At 38.3% G+C, this 19,192-nt stretch overlaps 1 protein-coding gene across 4 annotated transcripts in view; it reads left to right on the top strand.

Moving 5' to 3' along the window:
• The window catches only part of LOC136880908 (S-phase kinase-associated protein 2), a 222,731-nt gene extending 212,407 nt beyond the window's left edge, over positions 1-10,324 (top strand). For all 4 annotated transcript variants that reach the window (XM_067153445.2, XM_067153439.2, XM_067153452.2 and 1 more), the window contains one exon: positions 10,035-10,324. In XM_067153445.2, coding sequence (XP_067009546.1) covers positions 10,035-10,218 — 184 coding nt within the window. In that variant the 3' untranslated portion in view covers positions 10,219-10,324. The remainder of the gene's footprint in view (positions 1-10,034) is intronic.
• Positions 10,325-19,192: the final 8,868 nt, after the last annotated feature.

Raw genomic sequence — 19,192 nt, 5'->3', positions numbered from 1 at the left:
CTGCTTAGCACCTCATAAATTCGAAGTCCAGATTCACTTTATATTAAATCTGTATAAAAACACCTTGCTTATCACATTACAAGTATTTCACTATTACTGCTTAGTACAATTATATTTTTCCTAGCCCTGAAAATGTTGTCATTCCTTGTGAAACAAACGTGATTTCCAACTTGAGTAACATCCGTCACCGCAGTTACATGATTACGGAAAAAGGCCTTAAATTCCTGAACTTCACAGAATAAGTTGTACTTTTGGGGAGCAAGCTGTTAGTCTCAGGAATGTTCAGTTTTGCTTGCTGGTTAGCAGCAAGATTGCTGTATAACACAGTGAGGCTGGAATGGCCAGCATTCCATTCAGAAATTAGTTTATTTTATGTTGAGTGATAAAGTGTAACGAATATAAATCTGGATTAGGAACACGCATCACGAATTTTCCCTATTATGGCTTACGAGTACGATCACATTTTTCCTAGCCCTGAAAATGTTATCTCGTGTGAAAGAAACTTGATTTGCAACTCGGGCAAGAGCTGTCGCCACAGTTGAATGATTACGGAAAAAGTGAACCTATTTATGCTTGGATTTTGCATTCCATTCAGAGGTTAGAAATTTATTTTATGTTGAGTGGTACAGTGAAGTTTTGTCGCATGATACGGTAGCCTATATCTTGATTAGGAACATAAATTTACTAGCGTGGTGCGTTTTGTCTTGTAATAGCCTGGTTATGGATACGGAAAACGTTGTGAAATTCTTTGCTAATGAAGTCAAAATTGAAATCTTTCAGAAAGTGGACTGGCATCTGCATCTTTTAAGTGCAGAGAGGTTGCGAATGTTGAACTTGCACCTTCGAGAATCGACTTGGTCGAAATTTTTCAAAATGACTATCAAAATCATTTCTCCTGATTCCTCCCGATCATACATGGATGAGAGTAACCTCCAATTCATTGTCTAAGAGTGTGACCAGAAAATAATGTTTAATAACCCACTACTCCATAATAAAAGGCTTCTACAAACATTTGTTGTAGAAACTGTGTGATACTTGGATATTTTTATTGGTGTTTTTTTCACACGTTACGTTGCACTTGTTATTTTATAAGCCTCAACAGAAAAGGTTTACATATTTGTTCTCCCGTGTTTTTCACACCTTTTAATACTTTCCTCTCATCTTTAGAAATGGTAGATACTAGTTTTCACTGTACCCACGGATACACAACGTAAAATGCCCTCTTGTTGGAAACAAGTGTTTCCATATCAGTGTTGGATAGTTTTTATTCGTATATTCAGTAGTACGTTTTCTCGCTTAACACTTTCATTTTTGTAGTCTTGTCCCCTGCAAAAACATCTTAACGAGGTTTTACTATATATCGATTACGAAGCCAGGTAAAGATCCAAAATGTCTGGATAGTTACAGGCCTGTATGGCTTACAAATATCCTGTGTAAGCTGTTTGAAAGGATGGTGAACCAGCGACTTGTGTGGGCCTTGGAACAGGGATGTCTTCTGACTAACTACCTGTATGGTTTTCTCTCATCAGTGTGCCACCAATCAATTGGTTTGACTGGAGAACGCCATTCAGGAGGCCTTTCTCCAGAAGGATCACCTACTTGCCATGTTTTTTGACATAGAAAAAGCTTGCTACACTACCTGGCGATATGTAATTGTGTCCACACTACACCAGTGGGAAATTTGCCAACGTTTGAGAACTTCATGTCCCTCCGACTCTTTAGAGTCAGAGTAGGGAATGCAATTTCTCAGTATTACGTTTAAGATAATGGAGTACCATAGGAATGGCTACTGAATGTTTCACTGTTCGCAATCGCCATCAACAACATAGTTGTCACTGATGGATCTGCAGTTGTTCCATCACTGTATGTAGACAATTTAGCTGTTCAGAACAGCTCCAGAAGGATGGCGTTTGCTGAGAGGTGGCTACAGCAAGATATAGTCAACAGATTGGCCCTGCAACATGGTTTTTCCAGTGATGAAAACCTCAGCTGTACATTTCTGTCGATGTCGGCTTGTGCATCCTGAACCAGAGCACTTGCAAAATGGTGTTTTACCAGTGGTAAACACTTTCAGGTTCCTGGGTCTCCATTTTGATAAGAGACTAACTTGGCAGCACATCTCTCAGCTGAAGGTTGCCTGCCTTTTCTCAGCAGCACCTCATGGTGAGATGACCATGCTGTGCTACTGTGTTTTTATACTGCAACAGTCCTTTCCTGAATAGACTATGGTAGTGCAGCTTATACTTCAGCATCAAGATCTATGCTAAACCTTTTAGAAAGTGTTCACCACAGTGAAGTTAGGCTGACAACGGGAGCTTTCTGTACTAGCTCCATTTACAGTCTCCTCTATGAAGTGAAATGTCCACCTTTATAAATACGGAGACAGCAGTTACTCATCACGTGCGCTGCCAAAATTTGCGAAATGCCGCTGCATCCAAGCTATCATTGCATTTTAGTAGAGCCGATGACCTAGCTGTTAGGCCGCTTCAAACAACAAACACCATTATCATCATTTTAAGTACCCAATACTATCAGAAGTACCAAAACCGACCGAATGCCACACAGTTTTGACTGAGTGGCTTGTGTTGCGAGTTAGATGTGGTTGTTGATGGTTGTCTTAAGCGGACTTCCAGCGAGGTACCTCCGTGGTTATTTCCACGACTATATACACAGAACTACTCCATGGACCCAAAGTGAACACGGATGCTTGTGTTCATTGGAGGTATTTTCATGACTTACTTCACCAGTATCCAAGCGCAAGATATGTCTTCTCAGATGGTTCTAACTTTTCTTGAAGAATCCGGTCCCTATTTTTAAGTTTGTTTTTTCGGCACCGAAAACAAGTCTGTGAGGTCCGTATACAAACGACATTCAGTAAAGAGTAACGCACAATGAATAATTACACGCTACTGGCTACCACCAAATACAGTAGAGACAATACGCGACACTTCCGGATTTAGCCTTGTTAAAATGGGAGACAATTTACAAGTGGCTCCTAGTGGTGTGACATGGAAATTCGTGGTTAATTCAAATATCAATGGAAAAGCATGTACGGAAATGGATAAATAACTTACATCTAGAGAGACAGTGTTATTAAGATACTAACTTCAAAGCTGGTAAAGCAATTCTAGATAAAACGAATGAAGAATTATTTAACAGGTTATTATTTAAAGACTGACATTAGACATATAATCAAGTTGTGAAATGGGCTGCTGTGAAAGGGCATGGTCTTTCATTTATACATTACTTTCTTTAGCTCTAGCATTCCTGCCTGAACTTTTACGCTTAGTTTAGGTTTTTTTCTCATTTAAAAGCATTGTATCATCATTTTAAAACACTTGTCAACAAAAATATTGGCACATTCCTTACACACGATTCAATGAATTTACATTTAAGAGCTGGACAATTTTCCTTTTAACTTGAAGCCTACTAACGGAAAGAAAATCTATAAATTTAGCCTCAAAAACATTCAAACTTTCCCTATAAGCAATACTTGCCATAATGTCATTACATTAGGGTAAAGCAAATTTGCATCATCATATTGTTTCAACAAAATATGTACATATCTTAAATCACCCATATTTTCTTCAGTGCTTGACAATTCATTATGACATTCCAAATGGGGCATCTTGGAACACAAGCAGCCACACTCATATGCATATGTATTTTCCTGAATTAAATCAAACCCACAAATCACACCTACAACAACACATCGGTATTGAAGGTTAACTGCTGCACTATACAATAAAAGAAGCTTTTTATATTTTAAGCCAGTTAAAATAGGGGTCGTGCAGGTCAGAAGTTTAGGAAGCACTATAAAAATCTTTACTTACATTTTCTTGTCACGAGGGAAACGGAAGAAAGACCGTGAATCCTCCTGCACTTCATAGTTATTGCAGCCAAATACAGCTCATATCTTTCCACTCATGTTGAGAGGAGATATACTACTATTTACTTATGTCATCTTATTTCAAACCCATAAATATTGCCAAAAACTTCACAAACAAATACATGTGCTCTTATGACAGAATCATTAACTCTAGGTCACTCCGCTAGACAGAGCTGTAATCGCTGTCCCTCGATATCTTGCAGTGTCGCGTATTGTCTCTACTGTATTTGCTACCACACACAAGTCAAATTTCACTCACTGACTGACGGACAGGTTTTAGATTTTTATTTCTTACACGTGAAACACTGTGACGATACGAACCATGAGATATTGTATAGTCTGTAGCACAAGACGTATATAAAAACTTTAATATGTTCATGCGGCGTGTCACCGAAATCATGTTCGTGTGTCACCTAGTGACGCGTGGCATAGGTTAGCCACCCCTGGTGTAGATGAACGTACAGATCTTCATATGTGTTTTTAAGCTGCCCTTTTTAAATTTTTTTATGATGGTGAGGTCTTCTTCTACGTTGGTAAATTTATGACCTGTGGTAGTCGTGTGTTCCCATAGCCGAGAATCTTCTATGATTTTCAGCATTCACATGTTCTACCACTATCACGAACAACTCGTTACACCCTGAGGCACAATAAAGATCAGCATATTATAATTACACATTAACAGAGCGTTTAGTATACCATTGTCCAAATCAGAAAGGAATCAAGAACTATTATTTATCCGACAACAAGCCCTATTGAATGGTTTCAACAATAACATAAAAGATAAAATAACTAATAAATTTTCGGAGAAGCGACAATCTAAATTAGCAAATTCAAAAATACAACAACACCCAACACAAGCAAATAACATTCATCGCATAACAAAAAGACATCGATACTATCCGCGTAACTTTCAAGTCCATATATCCCCCCCTCCCTCCTTTTATAAACCAACACTATATCGACCAGCACGCCCAATACACAACAAGCTCGCCCCTCCACTCTACCTTCCTCCATTCTGACAGCTCACCTCTGCGCATGACTCCGCCCATGCCCCTCCCCCCCAAAGCTCTCCACCCCTCCCGCCGCCATTGCCAACCGCATGTGCGTATTACCAACTGAGCCTCCTTCGTAGTCCACCAATACTCATCAACAATTACCTCTCAGCGACACATCAGGTATGTAACATAACATTTAGTCTTCATTACTTACCATAAACCTTTCTTACACACCAACTAATACTATTAACATCTCATTACAGATAACTTCCACTTCATGCAATAAAACTTTCAACAACACGCCAGAACCCAGCGCACATCGGCACGAATATGGCGTGTCACTACGGCTCCTCTTCGCAGTCAGAATGAGAAGATGCCTCATCCCAGCTACAACGCTCTGACTCTGCAGTTACCGTATACATTCTAATCTCTCCACTGCAGTTCACAACACAAGCAGCTCTATTCTATTTCACCAGACCAGCAACAAAAAACAATAACTTCATCCCGAGGTCCATCATACTTTTTTCCACGGAATAATATCAATTTAGTCTCACCGGCATCTCACACCGATGTCTTCGCATAACATTCATAGCTACAGAAGTCAACTAAAAGAATAAGCGAAAGTTTCAACCCGCAACATATTCCTAATAAGCAATTACCTACAAATAACTGTCATCATTGTTGCCATTCAAACGCACTGAATACCCATGAGCCTCCATCCACACTGACCAGTCTCGGTGCTGCAACCAGACAACTTTCAGCTTGATGCCTATAAACCTCATTTGGCTATGGAATATTTCCCTGCCCCCAGTGATTTTAACTAAGATAAACCACTCTGCAAATTTCTGAAATGTCAATGCTGCATTCTTCTTCCAACCTTTAAAACAACAGGACGCACTTGGTACTAGATTATTTATATCCTTGCTCACCAAGCTGCTCTTGTGTAAATATGTATATAAATTATTAAATTCTCAACTGTTCAATTGGACAATGTAAATACTGTATAGTTACCAACCATTGACATTAGTTTTGGTTACAAACATTGACACTGAGCGCTACACCCTTTCTCCCTTGATTGTTATAATGTAAATATTTTTAAAACTTCATATTTTCCTATGATTGCGTCAACTGTTCTCCAGAGCACCACTGCCGAACTCTACTATTTTAATTTTATGCATTGGTGCTGACTTCTTATTCTTTTTTTTTTTGCTAGTTGTTTTACGTCGCAGCGACACAGGTAGGTCTTATGGCGACGAAGGGACGGGAAAGGGCTAGGAGTGGGAAGGAAGCGGCCGTGGCCTTAATTAAGGTACAGCCCGAGCATTTGCCTGGTGTGAAAATGGGAAACCACGGAAAACCATTTTCAGGGCTGCCGACAGTGGGGTTCGAACCTACTATCTCCCGAATACTGGATACTGGCCGCACTTAAGCGACTTCAGCTATCGAGCTCGGTGACTTCTTATTCTATAAACCTATATGTTAACCATCACTATTGTACAACTGTTTCTCTTAATTTTTGTAATGTGTATTAATAATATGTATTAATTTGTGCATGTCAACTACTAACCAAGTACCTGATTTTTGCCTTGAGGAGATAATTTTGACTGATGATGCCCTCAATGAAGGGCAAAACATGTCTCAAGTGGAATCAATAATAAATTCCTAAATTGTAAAATTTATATGTATTGAATAGGTGACAAAACAAACCTTTTAGCATCCTACATTCAGTATCTTCAATACGGATAACAATGATTTTTATCGCTTTTAACCTTGAACGTCGGACGTTGGCGGTTATAGGGTTAATGACACACCAATATCCCCTACTCCTCCATCTCCTGAAGTACGTGAACAAGAAAGAACACATCACTACTACACCAGACACAAGATCATCAAAAAGACTAGAGATTCTGTTCCAGAGGAAAGCAGATTTAAAAAGAATTGACAACTAGGAATTGGTGATATCGTCTCCAATAGTAATAAGAGCCACATTATGAAACCTAGATTTCTTCATTTTCGACAATTAAATACTCAAAAAAAAAAAAAAAAAAAAGTGTGCTCTCAACCATCGATTGCACCCTCTTTCCAAAATGCCAGTGAACACCTTGCCTGGTATACTGATCAGTGAAATACCTTGACAGTGTTGTAATCCTTTGTGTGTTCCCTTATTTATAGATAGGTGCAAGTAACTGCTTTCATTCAATCAGAAGATATCTTACTAACATTCCATGCTAATCTGTAATCTGTGAAGCCATTTCAACTGTATATTCCCACTGTACTTCACCATTTCAGGTATAATTTCATCTATTCCTGTTGCTTTATGACAATGGAGTTTATCATCCTTTCCACTTCCTCAACAGTAATTTTACTAACATTGTGCTGTCCCGAGCTCACTTGTTCATGACTTCAACAGAAGAGTTTTTTTTTAGATTCAGAAGATTTTCAAAATGTTTCTTCCACATGACTAGTGTTTCCCTGGGACCTGTGAATTCACCTGACATACCCAAAACACTGTTCATTTCATTTTCTCTTCCTTTTTAAGATTCTTTGTTACTGCCCAGAAAAGTTTCCCTGCCACTTGACTGAGCCTTCCCGAGTTATTACAGAAATCTTCCCATGCCTACTACTTGGATTCAGTAATTATTTTTTTCACGTTGTGTCTTTCATCTACATACAATTTCCTGTCTGTATCAGTACTTGTTTGTAGTCATTTGATGAGCCTCCTTTTTTTACATTTACAAGCTGTTCCCACTTTATCATTCCACCAAGATGTTTGGTTTTTCTCCAATTTTACACACAGTTGTTTCTAGGTATTCTCTTGCTGTTTCTACTGCAGCATCCCTGCATGCCAGCCATTCTCTTTCTGTAACCTTGAACCTGTATACCATCTGTTGTTTGGAACTTTTCACCGCTTTCCATGTACTTCTGTCTAATTTCCTCGTTTTGGAGACTTTCTGCTGGCCCCGCAGTGTAGGAGTACCATGCCTGCGTCTTATCCAGGGGCCCCAGGTTCAATTCCCTGCCAGGTCAGGTATTTTTACCTGGATCTTGGGGCTAGTTCGAGGTCCACTCGGCCTATGTAATAACAATTGTGGAGCTGTCTGACAGTGCGATAGCGGCCCGGTCCATAAATCCAAGCATAGGGGCCGAGAGGATTTTTCGTGCTGCCCAGACGACAGCCGGTAACCTATAGTCCTTTGGGGTGAGCAGAGGTTGCTCGGTAGGCCATGGCCCTTCGGGGCTGTTGAGCCACAGGATTTAGTTTGTTTAGGTTTTGCATATTTTCACCATTATTTGTCTTCAGACAGATTTTACTTTCTCCATCTTAGGCGTACAAATACTTCATTCACTACAGATTAGTTGGTAGTCTGTCTCATAGAAAAATCTCCAGAATACCTGCACATTCCTAGCAGATTTCCGGAAGTCATAGTTGGTTATGATGTAGTCTGTTATGAATCTGGTGTTCCTAACCTCATATGAGTAGTGGTGAAGAACTTTATATTTGTAAAATGTCTTTGTAACTGCTAATCCCATACTAGCACAGAAGTCCAGTAAACACTTCCCATTCCTGTTAGCTTCCATATCTTCCCCAAATTTACCCATTATGTTGGCATATCCTTCTGTTCAATTGCCAACTCTCTCCTTGAAATTGTCGTTCAGTATTATCCTATACTTGCTGTACTGTACTATACTAAGATGTCACTTGGTGCTTCATATATCTTGTCAACTTCATCCTCATCTTCACACTCACATGATGAATAGACAGAGACAATTTTAGTCTTAATTTCTCTAACTGCTAAATCTACCAACATCATTTGCTCATTTATGTGCCCAACCCAACGTATGTTGCGTGTAGTAGTAATCCTGATGAACAGTCCTATGCCACACCGTCCTTTTTTTTTTTAATGCCCGCTAAGATCACTTCATGATCTCCAATCTCTTCTTTGTTATCTCTCCTTACCCGAATATCATGAACTCGTAACACATCCAGACACATCTTTCTTAGCTGACTCAGCTAGTTATATTTTCTTTCTTTCTTTCTTCCTTCCATAAGCACCATTAATTTTGATAGCTCCCCATTGATTTCCATTTTTTTCGCTAAGTTGTTTTTCAAGGAGCCCCTCGCCTGTCAAATGGAAGTGGGACTCCATTACTCCCATAGTTCAGAGGCTTGTTTAAAATATTCTGAGCTTGGTAAATTCTGTAAAGCAGGATACTGCCCTACTTACACTTAGTCCCAGTGAGAATGTGTCCTCTAATGGGTTAGGGACCGCTGGTGTATTGTATAATTCTAGCCGCCTGAGCACAAAGAAGGGCCATGACTCAGAATACGTCTGAGATGCCCACTCCTGTTCCATAACAGCTGGTATCCCAACTAAAGACTACTTACTAGGCCACATAACCGTTGCCCATGGTTCACAGACTAGTAACCCACACCATAAACTGTTGTACGTGTTTCTTCAAAGTGACTTATGTGATTTTTTCCCCCTAACATTACTAACCTTATTACTGTCAGTTTCAGCACCACTGTCATCCATCACAGATTCACATTCACATTAAAAATAACCTATTGCAATTAAAGTTTCTGTGCATTGTTGTTTAAAAACTTAAATTTGAACATTGCTACTCTGTCCTTGATATCCCGTCATTGCCAATAGATACTACACACTCTCTAAAAGTACCGAGCACACTTATGTCCTGTCCTTCATGGAAAATGTATTGTGTAGTCATCTTAAATGATTCTGCAGCAGTCATTCTCAGTTTTCTTGTTTTATTACATACTGCAATGCATCTAATTTTAAGATTTTAAATATTATTATGACAATTTGTGTTGAGAATTTGATATGTCCATTAAACATTTTTTTTTTCCAAACTTTTAATGGGAAGTTAGAGGTGGACCCATTATATGGTGGTGTCCATTATGCAAATACATATTGTATGTGAAATGTGTACAAAAGCATGGGTATTTCTTAGATTCTTTTGTTTTAATGCTTTTTCAGGATTTGCTTTAACTTCCTAGATATTGAAATATTTGAAATTCAGATTCATTGATGTAGAAAACAATGCCTTGAAATGTTTTTCAACCAGCTGGTACCTATATTGACTCTTATCATGAATAATAGTGTGGTTTTTTTTTTCCCCTTCCTTTACAGGCTTCTTGGTGCCATGGACTCCTTGATGTACCTGGATGTCATAGGATTGTTTGTCGATCAAGCTTTATTGCATCTAGAAAAGAATCTGCCTAACATTGGGATCAATAAGTTCCAGTTTTCTAGCATTGCACGGCCTACAGTGGGTATAAGACGTACAAGTATTTGGGGTTTGAGAGTGAGATAGTCATGTATAAATTAAAATAATGTTGATTTCTTTTTTGTTCAAATGAATTGTTAAATACAATTGGAATTATTTTTGTAAAATTTCAGTATTAAAGTTTGATTTTGTATGTTCATTGTTCTATCGTTTCATTTCATGTTTACCGTAGCCTAACGAATATACATGTTTATTGAGCTTGTCTCATTTCCATGATTTCTAAATCCTTAATTTCATATGTATGAGTTTGAAAGAAAATTGTGCATGTGGTTGTAATAAAATAAGCCTATATTTAATAGTAAACGATTTGAAATTTTATTAAAACTAGAAGGTAATTGAGTTATTTTGAGGAAATAACTTGTATCACAGATTAACTGACTGATGATTTTTACAACATTAACAAAGTTTCTCTCTCATTTTCTTACCCTACACAAGAATATGATGTCGTCATGGTGCAAAAGTGTGTTGAAGGTTGATCTGCAGCATTCCCTATCCTGAAGACTTTCTGCAGTCAGGCTGTTGAGTTGGTCTGCATATCACGATGGTGCACATCATGTGGTTCCTTGGCTGCCTACTTTTCCCTCAGTAATCAGTTTTTCTACTACCTCTATTCTTCTGGCAATGTGTTTGAGTATTTCAGGCACTGTTGTCTTGCAGGGCTCGCATAATATTACTAATGGAAAGGAGTAAACAAGTGATAATTGAAGTCATACATAGAAACATGGGAACATGTATTGGAATACAATGCCTTGTCAATGTGGGAAGATGCAGCAATGGAAAGAGGAGGCATGGACAGACAAAAAACACAAAAGGATAAGGACAAACTCCACATCATCATAGAATGCTGTCTTCAAACAGATTGGCTTTCTCCTCAACATTCCAATTCTTCTTCACCTCTTTTTTTCTTGGCCTCCGACAACCTTGTTTCATCAGGAGGCTGGGCTTTAACATTCATTGGGGAGCTATCTTGACACAGTCTAAGTGTGGGAAGTGTAGGATAAGAAGGAAGACCTGTAGTGTTTCCTCTTCCTCAGTCATCCTTGTCCAGGGAGCTCCTGGGTCAGGCTGTGGATTATTGACCTCCATCTACTTCTTGTACCTTCCGGAGACTAGAAATATGCATCGCTTCTCGGGGACTCCTTAGATCTTTGTTCTGATTCACTTTGACACTTCATATAGGCTATTATTATGATGTCACTATTTATATCCTGTCATGTTCCAATACATGTTCATATATTTTATACGCATTTATTCCTTTCCCGTACGTATCTACATATCTCTATATATACAGGGTGTGTTTAAAAAATACACAGCATAATTTCATGTAAACAATATGGCCTTTGTCCAGGTTGTTTGCTAGCAGTCTAGTAAGCAGTGGAATAATACCAGTGTCTGCAGCATCTTTACCAGATAGACTTCCATTTTCAAAACATAGCCTGAAAAACCATCGCAAACAACAAATAACTTAATGCCATATTTTTCAGGGTTGTTTTTCATGTACACTTTGAATTGTATTCAACCACAAAAAACCACACATTCTTTCATCAACTGTTAGCTTAGAGCATGGAACGTAAGAAGAGCAAAATGTATGAAGGAAACTGTCAAAGAAAGGACAGATTTATGTAATGGATCATGGTTTGGCTGCCCACGAGGAATGTATGTTGTGTTATCATTCAAATGAAAGTTTGAAAGAATCGCCTCGAAACAGTTTCTTATAACAGATGATGGAAATGGAGTCAAAAGAAATGCACTTTTTTACCAATAGTCACTCAGTTCGGGTTTCTTTACAAGGCACATATGAATGAGAAATGTGTAAATCTCACATGACTGACTGCCACAAGCTCCACAAACTTTTTGGTTTCAATTTCGTTCTTCGTCTTTAATTTTTCCGTGACAGAGGCAGCATACCTGTTAGTCTTGGACTTGAAGAGTTTCATCATTGTTTCAGGAACAAAAATTTAAAAACAATCTAGTGCAGTTGATGTTTCATCCAGTGGAGTGGACACACCTGTTTGTTCTTGAAAAATAGTTTCTTGAGGTGGAGAATCGGTGAAAGTCCAACCTAGTTCGGTATCTGTAGACTTCCTATAAGTGTTAGTACCATAAGCACAATGTTTACACCTTCTTGGAGCTGGCACGATGTCAGAAACTGCATCCAAATCACCAGAAGTACCCGGCGAATGTGAAACATTCCCTGCCTTTGAATTATCATCGCTTGCATCACTTCGTTCTGAAATAAAGAAAACTACATTAAAAATTTATTTCTGAATGAATCTCCAGTCATATGAAGATCATGAAACATTAGCTAAGTAAACTACAAAGTGCAAAATCAAACGTGGGTAGAATATGATAGAATAGGTTATAAATACCTTCATCACTAACATGAAGTTCAAAATCAGGGTCTAGATCTGAATTATCTACCTATTCTTCTGAATCACCGTCATCAAAAATCTCTTCTAACAACTCTACGATTCCGCTTTCATTCAATGATCCACTCATATAGCAGAAACAAATCACAGTATACACACTTTGCATGATATAAACAAAACTCTGAAACCGTGCGCCTTGAGCAGTTGGAAGCATGGAGTGTAAAAGCAAACTCGTGCAAAAATAAGCTGCTATAAGATCGAAAAATGCAGAGGTCACGAACGCATGGTATAGCTGTTTCAAAAGTTCCACAAAGAGGTATTTATAATTTCCGCCCGATTCTCGTTCTGACTGTGTTGACAATGTATGAAATACGTGGGCCTGAGTTAGCCTCAGGCACAGTCATTCTACGCTGTTACCCCATCCCGATACACACTCGGGCTCGGGCTCCAATATGTTAAGGGAGAGAAGACATTTTCACAACTGTGTGAAAGATTCCTGCATACCCTTTGACACAATTCGTGAAGACCTTGGGACTTCATTAATGGTAAATGTGTGAAAGACAATGCGAATAAAGTGAAACTGGCTATATCAATATTGCCAATAGCCAGTGCTACCTGTTAGAGGGGATGTAGCACTTTGAATTTCACCATGACACCATCCAGGAACTGTCTTTTTTTATTGAAAATGTGTCTAATTTGATGTTCATCAACTTATTAGGGCCACCAGTTCACTTGTGGGATTCAACGCCTCCTGTACAACAATGGTTTCTAAAACATAGAATTACACAGTGTCAGCTTCAATAAAACTGAAGATATGATTCTTTGGAAGCTCTTTTTACTGCTGTTTGTATCATATTGTTATCATGACAAAGACTGGGTACCTGTTACATTATGTAGAACTACATTAAGGGTCAGTTAAGTTAGTATGTGAATTTCAAATGTATATATTCGTTAACATTTTACTAACCCCCTGTGGGTGGGGGACGCAGGCGAAGAATACACCCATGGTATCCCCTGCCTGTCATAAGAGGTGAGTAAAAGGGGCAACCAAGGGATGATTGTATTAGAACGATGAAACTACTTGTGATCAGTACCATCACGTGCGGAACACCATGGGTCGCCTTTACTTGTGAGTAGTACCACTATGTTCGGTATTCCCTATGGGAATCAACATCTATATCACACACCAGGTTTGCGATTAGTAGCAGCAGAGAGCGGTTCACTGTGGGTTTCCAGTACCCGTGATTAGTAGTACTATATACGGAACATCACGGGCTTACATTGCCCGTGATTTGTATCGTCGTTAGAAACACCACTGGTGTGGGCGTTGCCTTTGATTAGTACAACTATATGAGTGACACTGTTGGTCTGCGTTGCCTGTGATTTGTACCCACTATGTGAGGAACACCACGGGATAGTAAGAGTCCCTGTGATTAGTACGCCTATGTGAGGTGCACCATGGGTTTGCGTTGCCTACGAGTGGCACCATTATTTGAGAAACACCATAGGTCTGCAATACCTGTAAGACGTACAATACTTGTGAGTAGTACCATAATGTTTGGGACCGCTTGATTTTACGCTACCTTTGATTAGTACCATAACTTGAGAAATGCCATGATTCTACTTTATTAGCGATAAGTTCCATTATGAGGGACTGTTGACCTGGATATTTAACCCCTTTAGACAACAAGCATCATCGATTTAGGATTGTACTTTGGAAGCAGTCCCTTGATCAGTAATATTTTTTCTGGAAAGGTGAGGCATTGCTGGTCGGATCTACTGATTGTTTTAAAATCATATTCATCCATTCATTCTTCATCATCACGTTTTGAATTCTGGTCAGTTGTTGAAATTTGTACTTTTAAATTGCCATTGCATTTTGTCTCATTTCGTACCATTAGGGGCCGATGACCTAGATGTTGGGCCCCTTTAAACGACAAATATCATCATCAATATTTTGCTATTATTTGTTTAGATGGTTTACGGCCCACATTGAAGAAGTGAGGCGTAGCGAGTGACGCTGATCTGAACCACACACATACAAGAAACTGAAATATTTAGAGTTCAGTGTTTCAACTCCAGAAAAGAAATCTAGCCTGTTGGCACATTATTTATTCATTCTCATTACCTTACACATAGATGAAATAATTATTAAAAATTAACATAGCTTGACATCACATAACGGAAGTTATCACAATAACCCGTTACATGAACGCTCATGTTTAATTTGTCATTTCACGAGTGAGTCTGAAACATATTTCTGTTGCCGCTGCGACCATGTCTCCAAATGTTTCCTTGATTCCTTGTATGCAACAATCTATGTAGAATTTAAAACGTAACATGCCCAAACTGAACCATTGTCAATAGTGGAACATAACAGTGAATTGTGCTCAGGTTCTGCCTGGTCAATACAATTCAGAATGTATTATTATTTAAACTATAATTTACTTATATACACACGCAAGTACATGTTTCGAGAAAACCAAATTCTCTTCTTCAATTTGTTGGTAAAATCACAGGTTTCAAAGACCTTATTTATAATGAAGTATGTGCCGGAACCTGGACACAATTAACTGTTATAATTAAGTCAATACAGACCCCAGTAGTGGCTATCATGGTCAAGTTAATAGATGTTGATTATGCCAGCCAGGCAAGAAAATTGATTGATAAATTCAGGAACACGAAGGTTAAAATCCTTGGTATTTCAGAAGACCTTATTCTTAAAAACTTTCTTAAAGAGTGTGTCACACCTAAACATTATAAATCCATTCAGCGGAGAGGTAGACTGCAACATCACGAGGTGAGTACACAGCGTAAAGTTAACCACCTTTGGATTAGGGACAAAATTAAGTTCTTACATCTTAAAAAAAAAAAAAAAAAAAAAAAAAAAAAAAACAGCTCACTTTATGAGCTTGCTTATCACCATAACAATCTCGGCTTTGGAATGGGAGGAGGCGCAGTTGAATATAGAGTTCTCATTGTTCACACAAAGAAAAAACAAGAAACATTAGATAAAAAATATCGGAATCTGATTCATGCCAAGCATAACGCAAGAGTCAATAACACGTCAATTTTACCCGCCAGTAATAAACCTTACTGATGTTGATTTTAATAGAGACGAAGTAGATATTCTAGAAAAAGGTCCTAAACACAGTTGGCCACACAGTGATAAATACTTGCATAACTGGGAATTAGGGAAATTGATAGCAGAAAGTGAGATTGCACTTGCAGAGATCCCTATAGGCGAACAGGAAGTAATCAGGTTCGAGGCCATAAATAAAGTTTGCAAAATAATGGAACAAAAAACTACTACAGATGCTATTATCAATAACAATTTGCAGTTGATGAATAAGAAAATAAGACTATAACATTATTATCACAAAAGCTGATAAGGGCAACGCCATACTTGTGATTAATAAAGATGATTACGTTAACAAAACAAATTACTTCTTAACAGGGGATAAATTTAATCAAGTAAAAAGGGACCCTATTAATACCATACAACAGAAATTTAAACAAATTTTGGCTAATACCAACTTTTTGATGGAATCGAAAGAAGCAAATTATTTAGTAAACAATAACCCAGTATGGCCCACATTGAGGGCATTGCCTAAGGTACACAAACAAGGAATACCAATTAGACCTGTAGTCAATTTTAGGAACAGCCCCACATACAAAACAGCGAAATTCATACACGTTCTTAAAGAAACATGAGTTTAATGCAAACACGAATCTTTGCAGTTCTACAGATTTTTGTAATAGAACCAAAACATAACATTGTCTAAGAACAATACTATCCAAGGATATGTATTCAAACATTCTGATCAGTGATACAACATAATCAAAGAAAATTTAGCAACACACAGTCCTTTGAGCAAAGTGGAAATTAACAAATTTATGAATGTTCACACTTGAAAATAACTTTTTTACATTTAATAATAATATCTATAAGCTAGTAAGAGGTTTGGCTATGGGATCACCTGCTTTCGGTATCCTAGCAGATATATATATGGACTATCTAGAATAAAATAAAATAGTAAACCGTATAAAAGGATTAGATCTTTGGTTAAGGTACGTGGATGATGCTTTTGTTATTATCAATGAACAGTAACTTAAGCTGGATAGTTTGTTTGACAATTTGAATAATATAGATAAATACGTCAAGTTTACAATGGAAAAGGAGAACAAAATTTGAATTACTTAGATGTAACAATAACTAGAAAATTTGGTATACAAAGTATATGGGAAACCCACACAAACAGATATCATAATCAACAACAGGTTGTTTTTTTTTAGTCGCACCGACACAGATAGGTCTTATGGCGACAATGGGACAGGAAAGGCCTAGGAATGGGAAGGAGGTGGCTGTGGCCTTAATTAAGGTACAGCCCCAGCATTTGCCTGGTGTGAAAATGGGAAACCATGGAAATCCATCTACAGGGCTGTCGACAGTGGGGTTCGAACCCCCTATATCCTGGGTGTGAGCTCTCAGCTGCACGCTCCTAACCGCACGGCCAACTCGCCCGGTAACAACAGTTCTTACCACCCGGGACAACACAAAAAGGTGGTATTCTATAGTATGATTAGAGAAAAATGAATTCAATAAAGAGATGAATTGGCATAGGGATGTGGCAACCCCACCGCCCCGTGGGAAACCACTGCAAGCAGCCACCTGAGTATTGGCGGGAAAACCATAACATTTGAGGGGTATGGAGGAAATGCCTACTCCCAGTCCTGAACAACTAGGATGAGTCACCTTCCCAGATCACATCTGGGATTGTAACTCCTGACCACAGTCAGAACATTGATCAATGATCAGACAGTCAACTTATCATGGAACGTCTTCTAATGAAAGAATCCACCGGCTTGTACATCCAACATTCTAGACCCGAGCAAAGACACCATTCGGATATGGTGGGGTGTCACATAGAAGATCATGGCGAGTCGGAGCGCCTGAAAGCCCAACAGACGAACCACGGATACAGACACAGACTTAAATTCAGTAAGCCAGGAAAATTCTCTTTCTTTGCAACATTAAACATCAATTCAATAATGAAAATTGGGAAGCTGAAACACTTAACTGATGTCATGGATCAGTACAGGATTCTAATCACAGCCCTACAGGAACTTTGGAACACAGATCAGGACCCATTTGAATCTGGGGGATATCGTCTTTACAAAGGACCTCCAGGAAAGAGAGTAATAAAAAATGTTCCCCAATTTGGAATGGGATTCCTGGTTCATACTAGCATATTAGATTCAGTGGAGGACTTCTCATCGAACTCATCAAGAACTGCAACCTTAACAATTATAGTAGAGAACAAAATATATACACTGATTAATGTCCATGCCCCAACAAATGAAAAAAAAAACAGGACAAATAAAGAGGAAACTGAAATGTTTTGGGAGGAGCTTGACCAACTGATTTCAAATATCCCTGACAACCATGTTAAAATTATGCTTGGAGATGCGAAAATTGGACAAGAGAAAAAATATCGCACAGTGGTAGGTAAATGGCCAGCACACAAATTGACAAATAGAAATGGTCAAAGATTAATTGAGCTTTGCACAGACCGTGGGCTTATTCTTGAAACCACAAGATTTAAGAGAAAACCACACAAATTAATGACCTGGAAATGCCCTAATGTTAAACTGGGTGAGTTTCAGACAGACCACGTAGCAATGGATAAAAAATACCATAGAGAAATTTCTAATGTCAAAGTCCTTCGTGGGGTGGACATAGATTCTGATCATTATATTTCAAAGATTAAAATTAAGTTAACCCCAAGAAAACATTACAAAACCATCTAAATTCACTAGAAGGAGGAAATATGACCCCAGCTGCTTAATAAATAATGCTGTGTATACAGAGAGATCCAAAACACCTCTAAGCGACAAACTGGAAACGATTATTGATAAAAATATTGCCAAAGAAATTGCTCCTATGAAAAGGAGAAAGAAACACGCCTGATGGAATGAGGAATATGATATGGCAATACAGAAAAGACACAAAGCGTGGCTAAGTGACCAACAATAGAAAACGGCTTAATCTCGAGATGAACTAACAATTGCTAGAAGACAAACGGCCAAAGAACTTAGAAGAATCAAGCGAGACCATCGAAAAGAAAACCTAGCTAACATAGATGAATCATTCAAACAACATAAGACACAAGACTATTACAGGACATTTAAACCATATAAATCAGGGTATACTCCACCTACACTCATGATGAGAAATAAACAAGGACAACTAACACACAATAATCAGGAGAACGCCAAAATTCTAGCTGATCACTTCAAAGAATTACTAAATGCTGAAGACCCAAAAGAATACATAGAATTTTCACCTGATCCAAAAAATAAAACAAGCGATTAACTGGCTCAAAAATTATAAAGCTGCAGGAGAAAATCAAGTGGTTGCAGAGCTGTGGAAGAATGCAAATAACCAAACACTTCAAAACCTACACAAACACATCATAGACATATGGAACTCTGAAAAACTGCCTGCAGAATGGAATACAGCTATAATTCATCCAATACACAAAAAGGGGGATAGACTGGATCAAATAATTACCGAGGGATCTCTCTACTTGATATCACATATAAGATCCTGTCTAGAATTATCCCCACGA

The sequence above is a fragment of the Anabrus simplex genome, chromosome 1, assembly GCF_040414725.1.
Source record: "Anabrus simplex isolate iqAnaSimp1 chromosome 1, ASM4041472v1, whole genome shotgun sequence".
NCBI lineage: Eukaryota > Metazoa > Arthropoda > Insecta > Orthoptera > Tettigoniidae > Anabrus > Anabrus simplex.
Note: the sequence above shows the minus strand (reverse complement) of the source record. Positions and strands in the feature narration are given on the sequence as shown.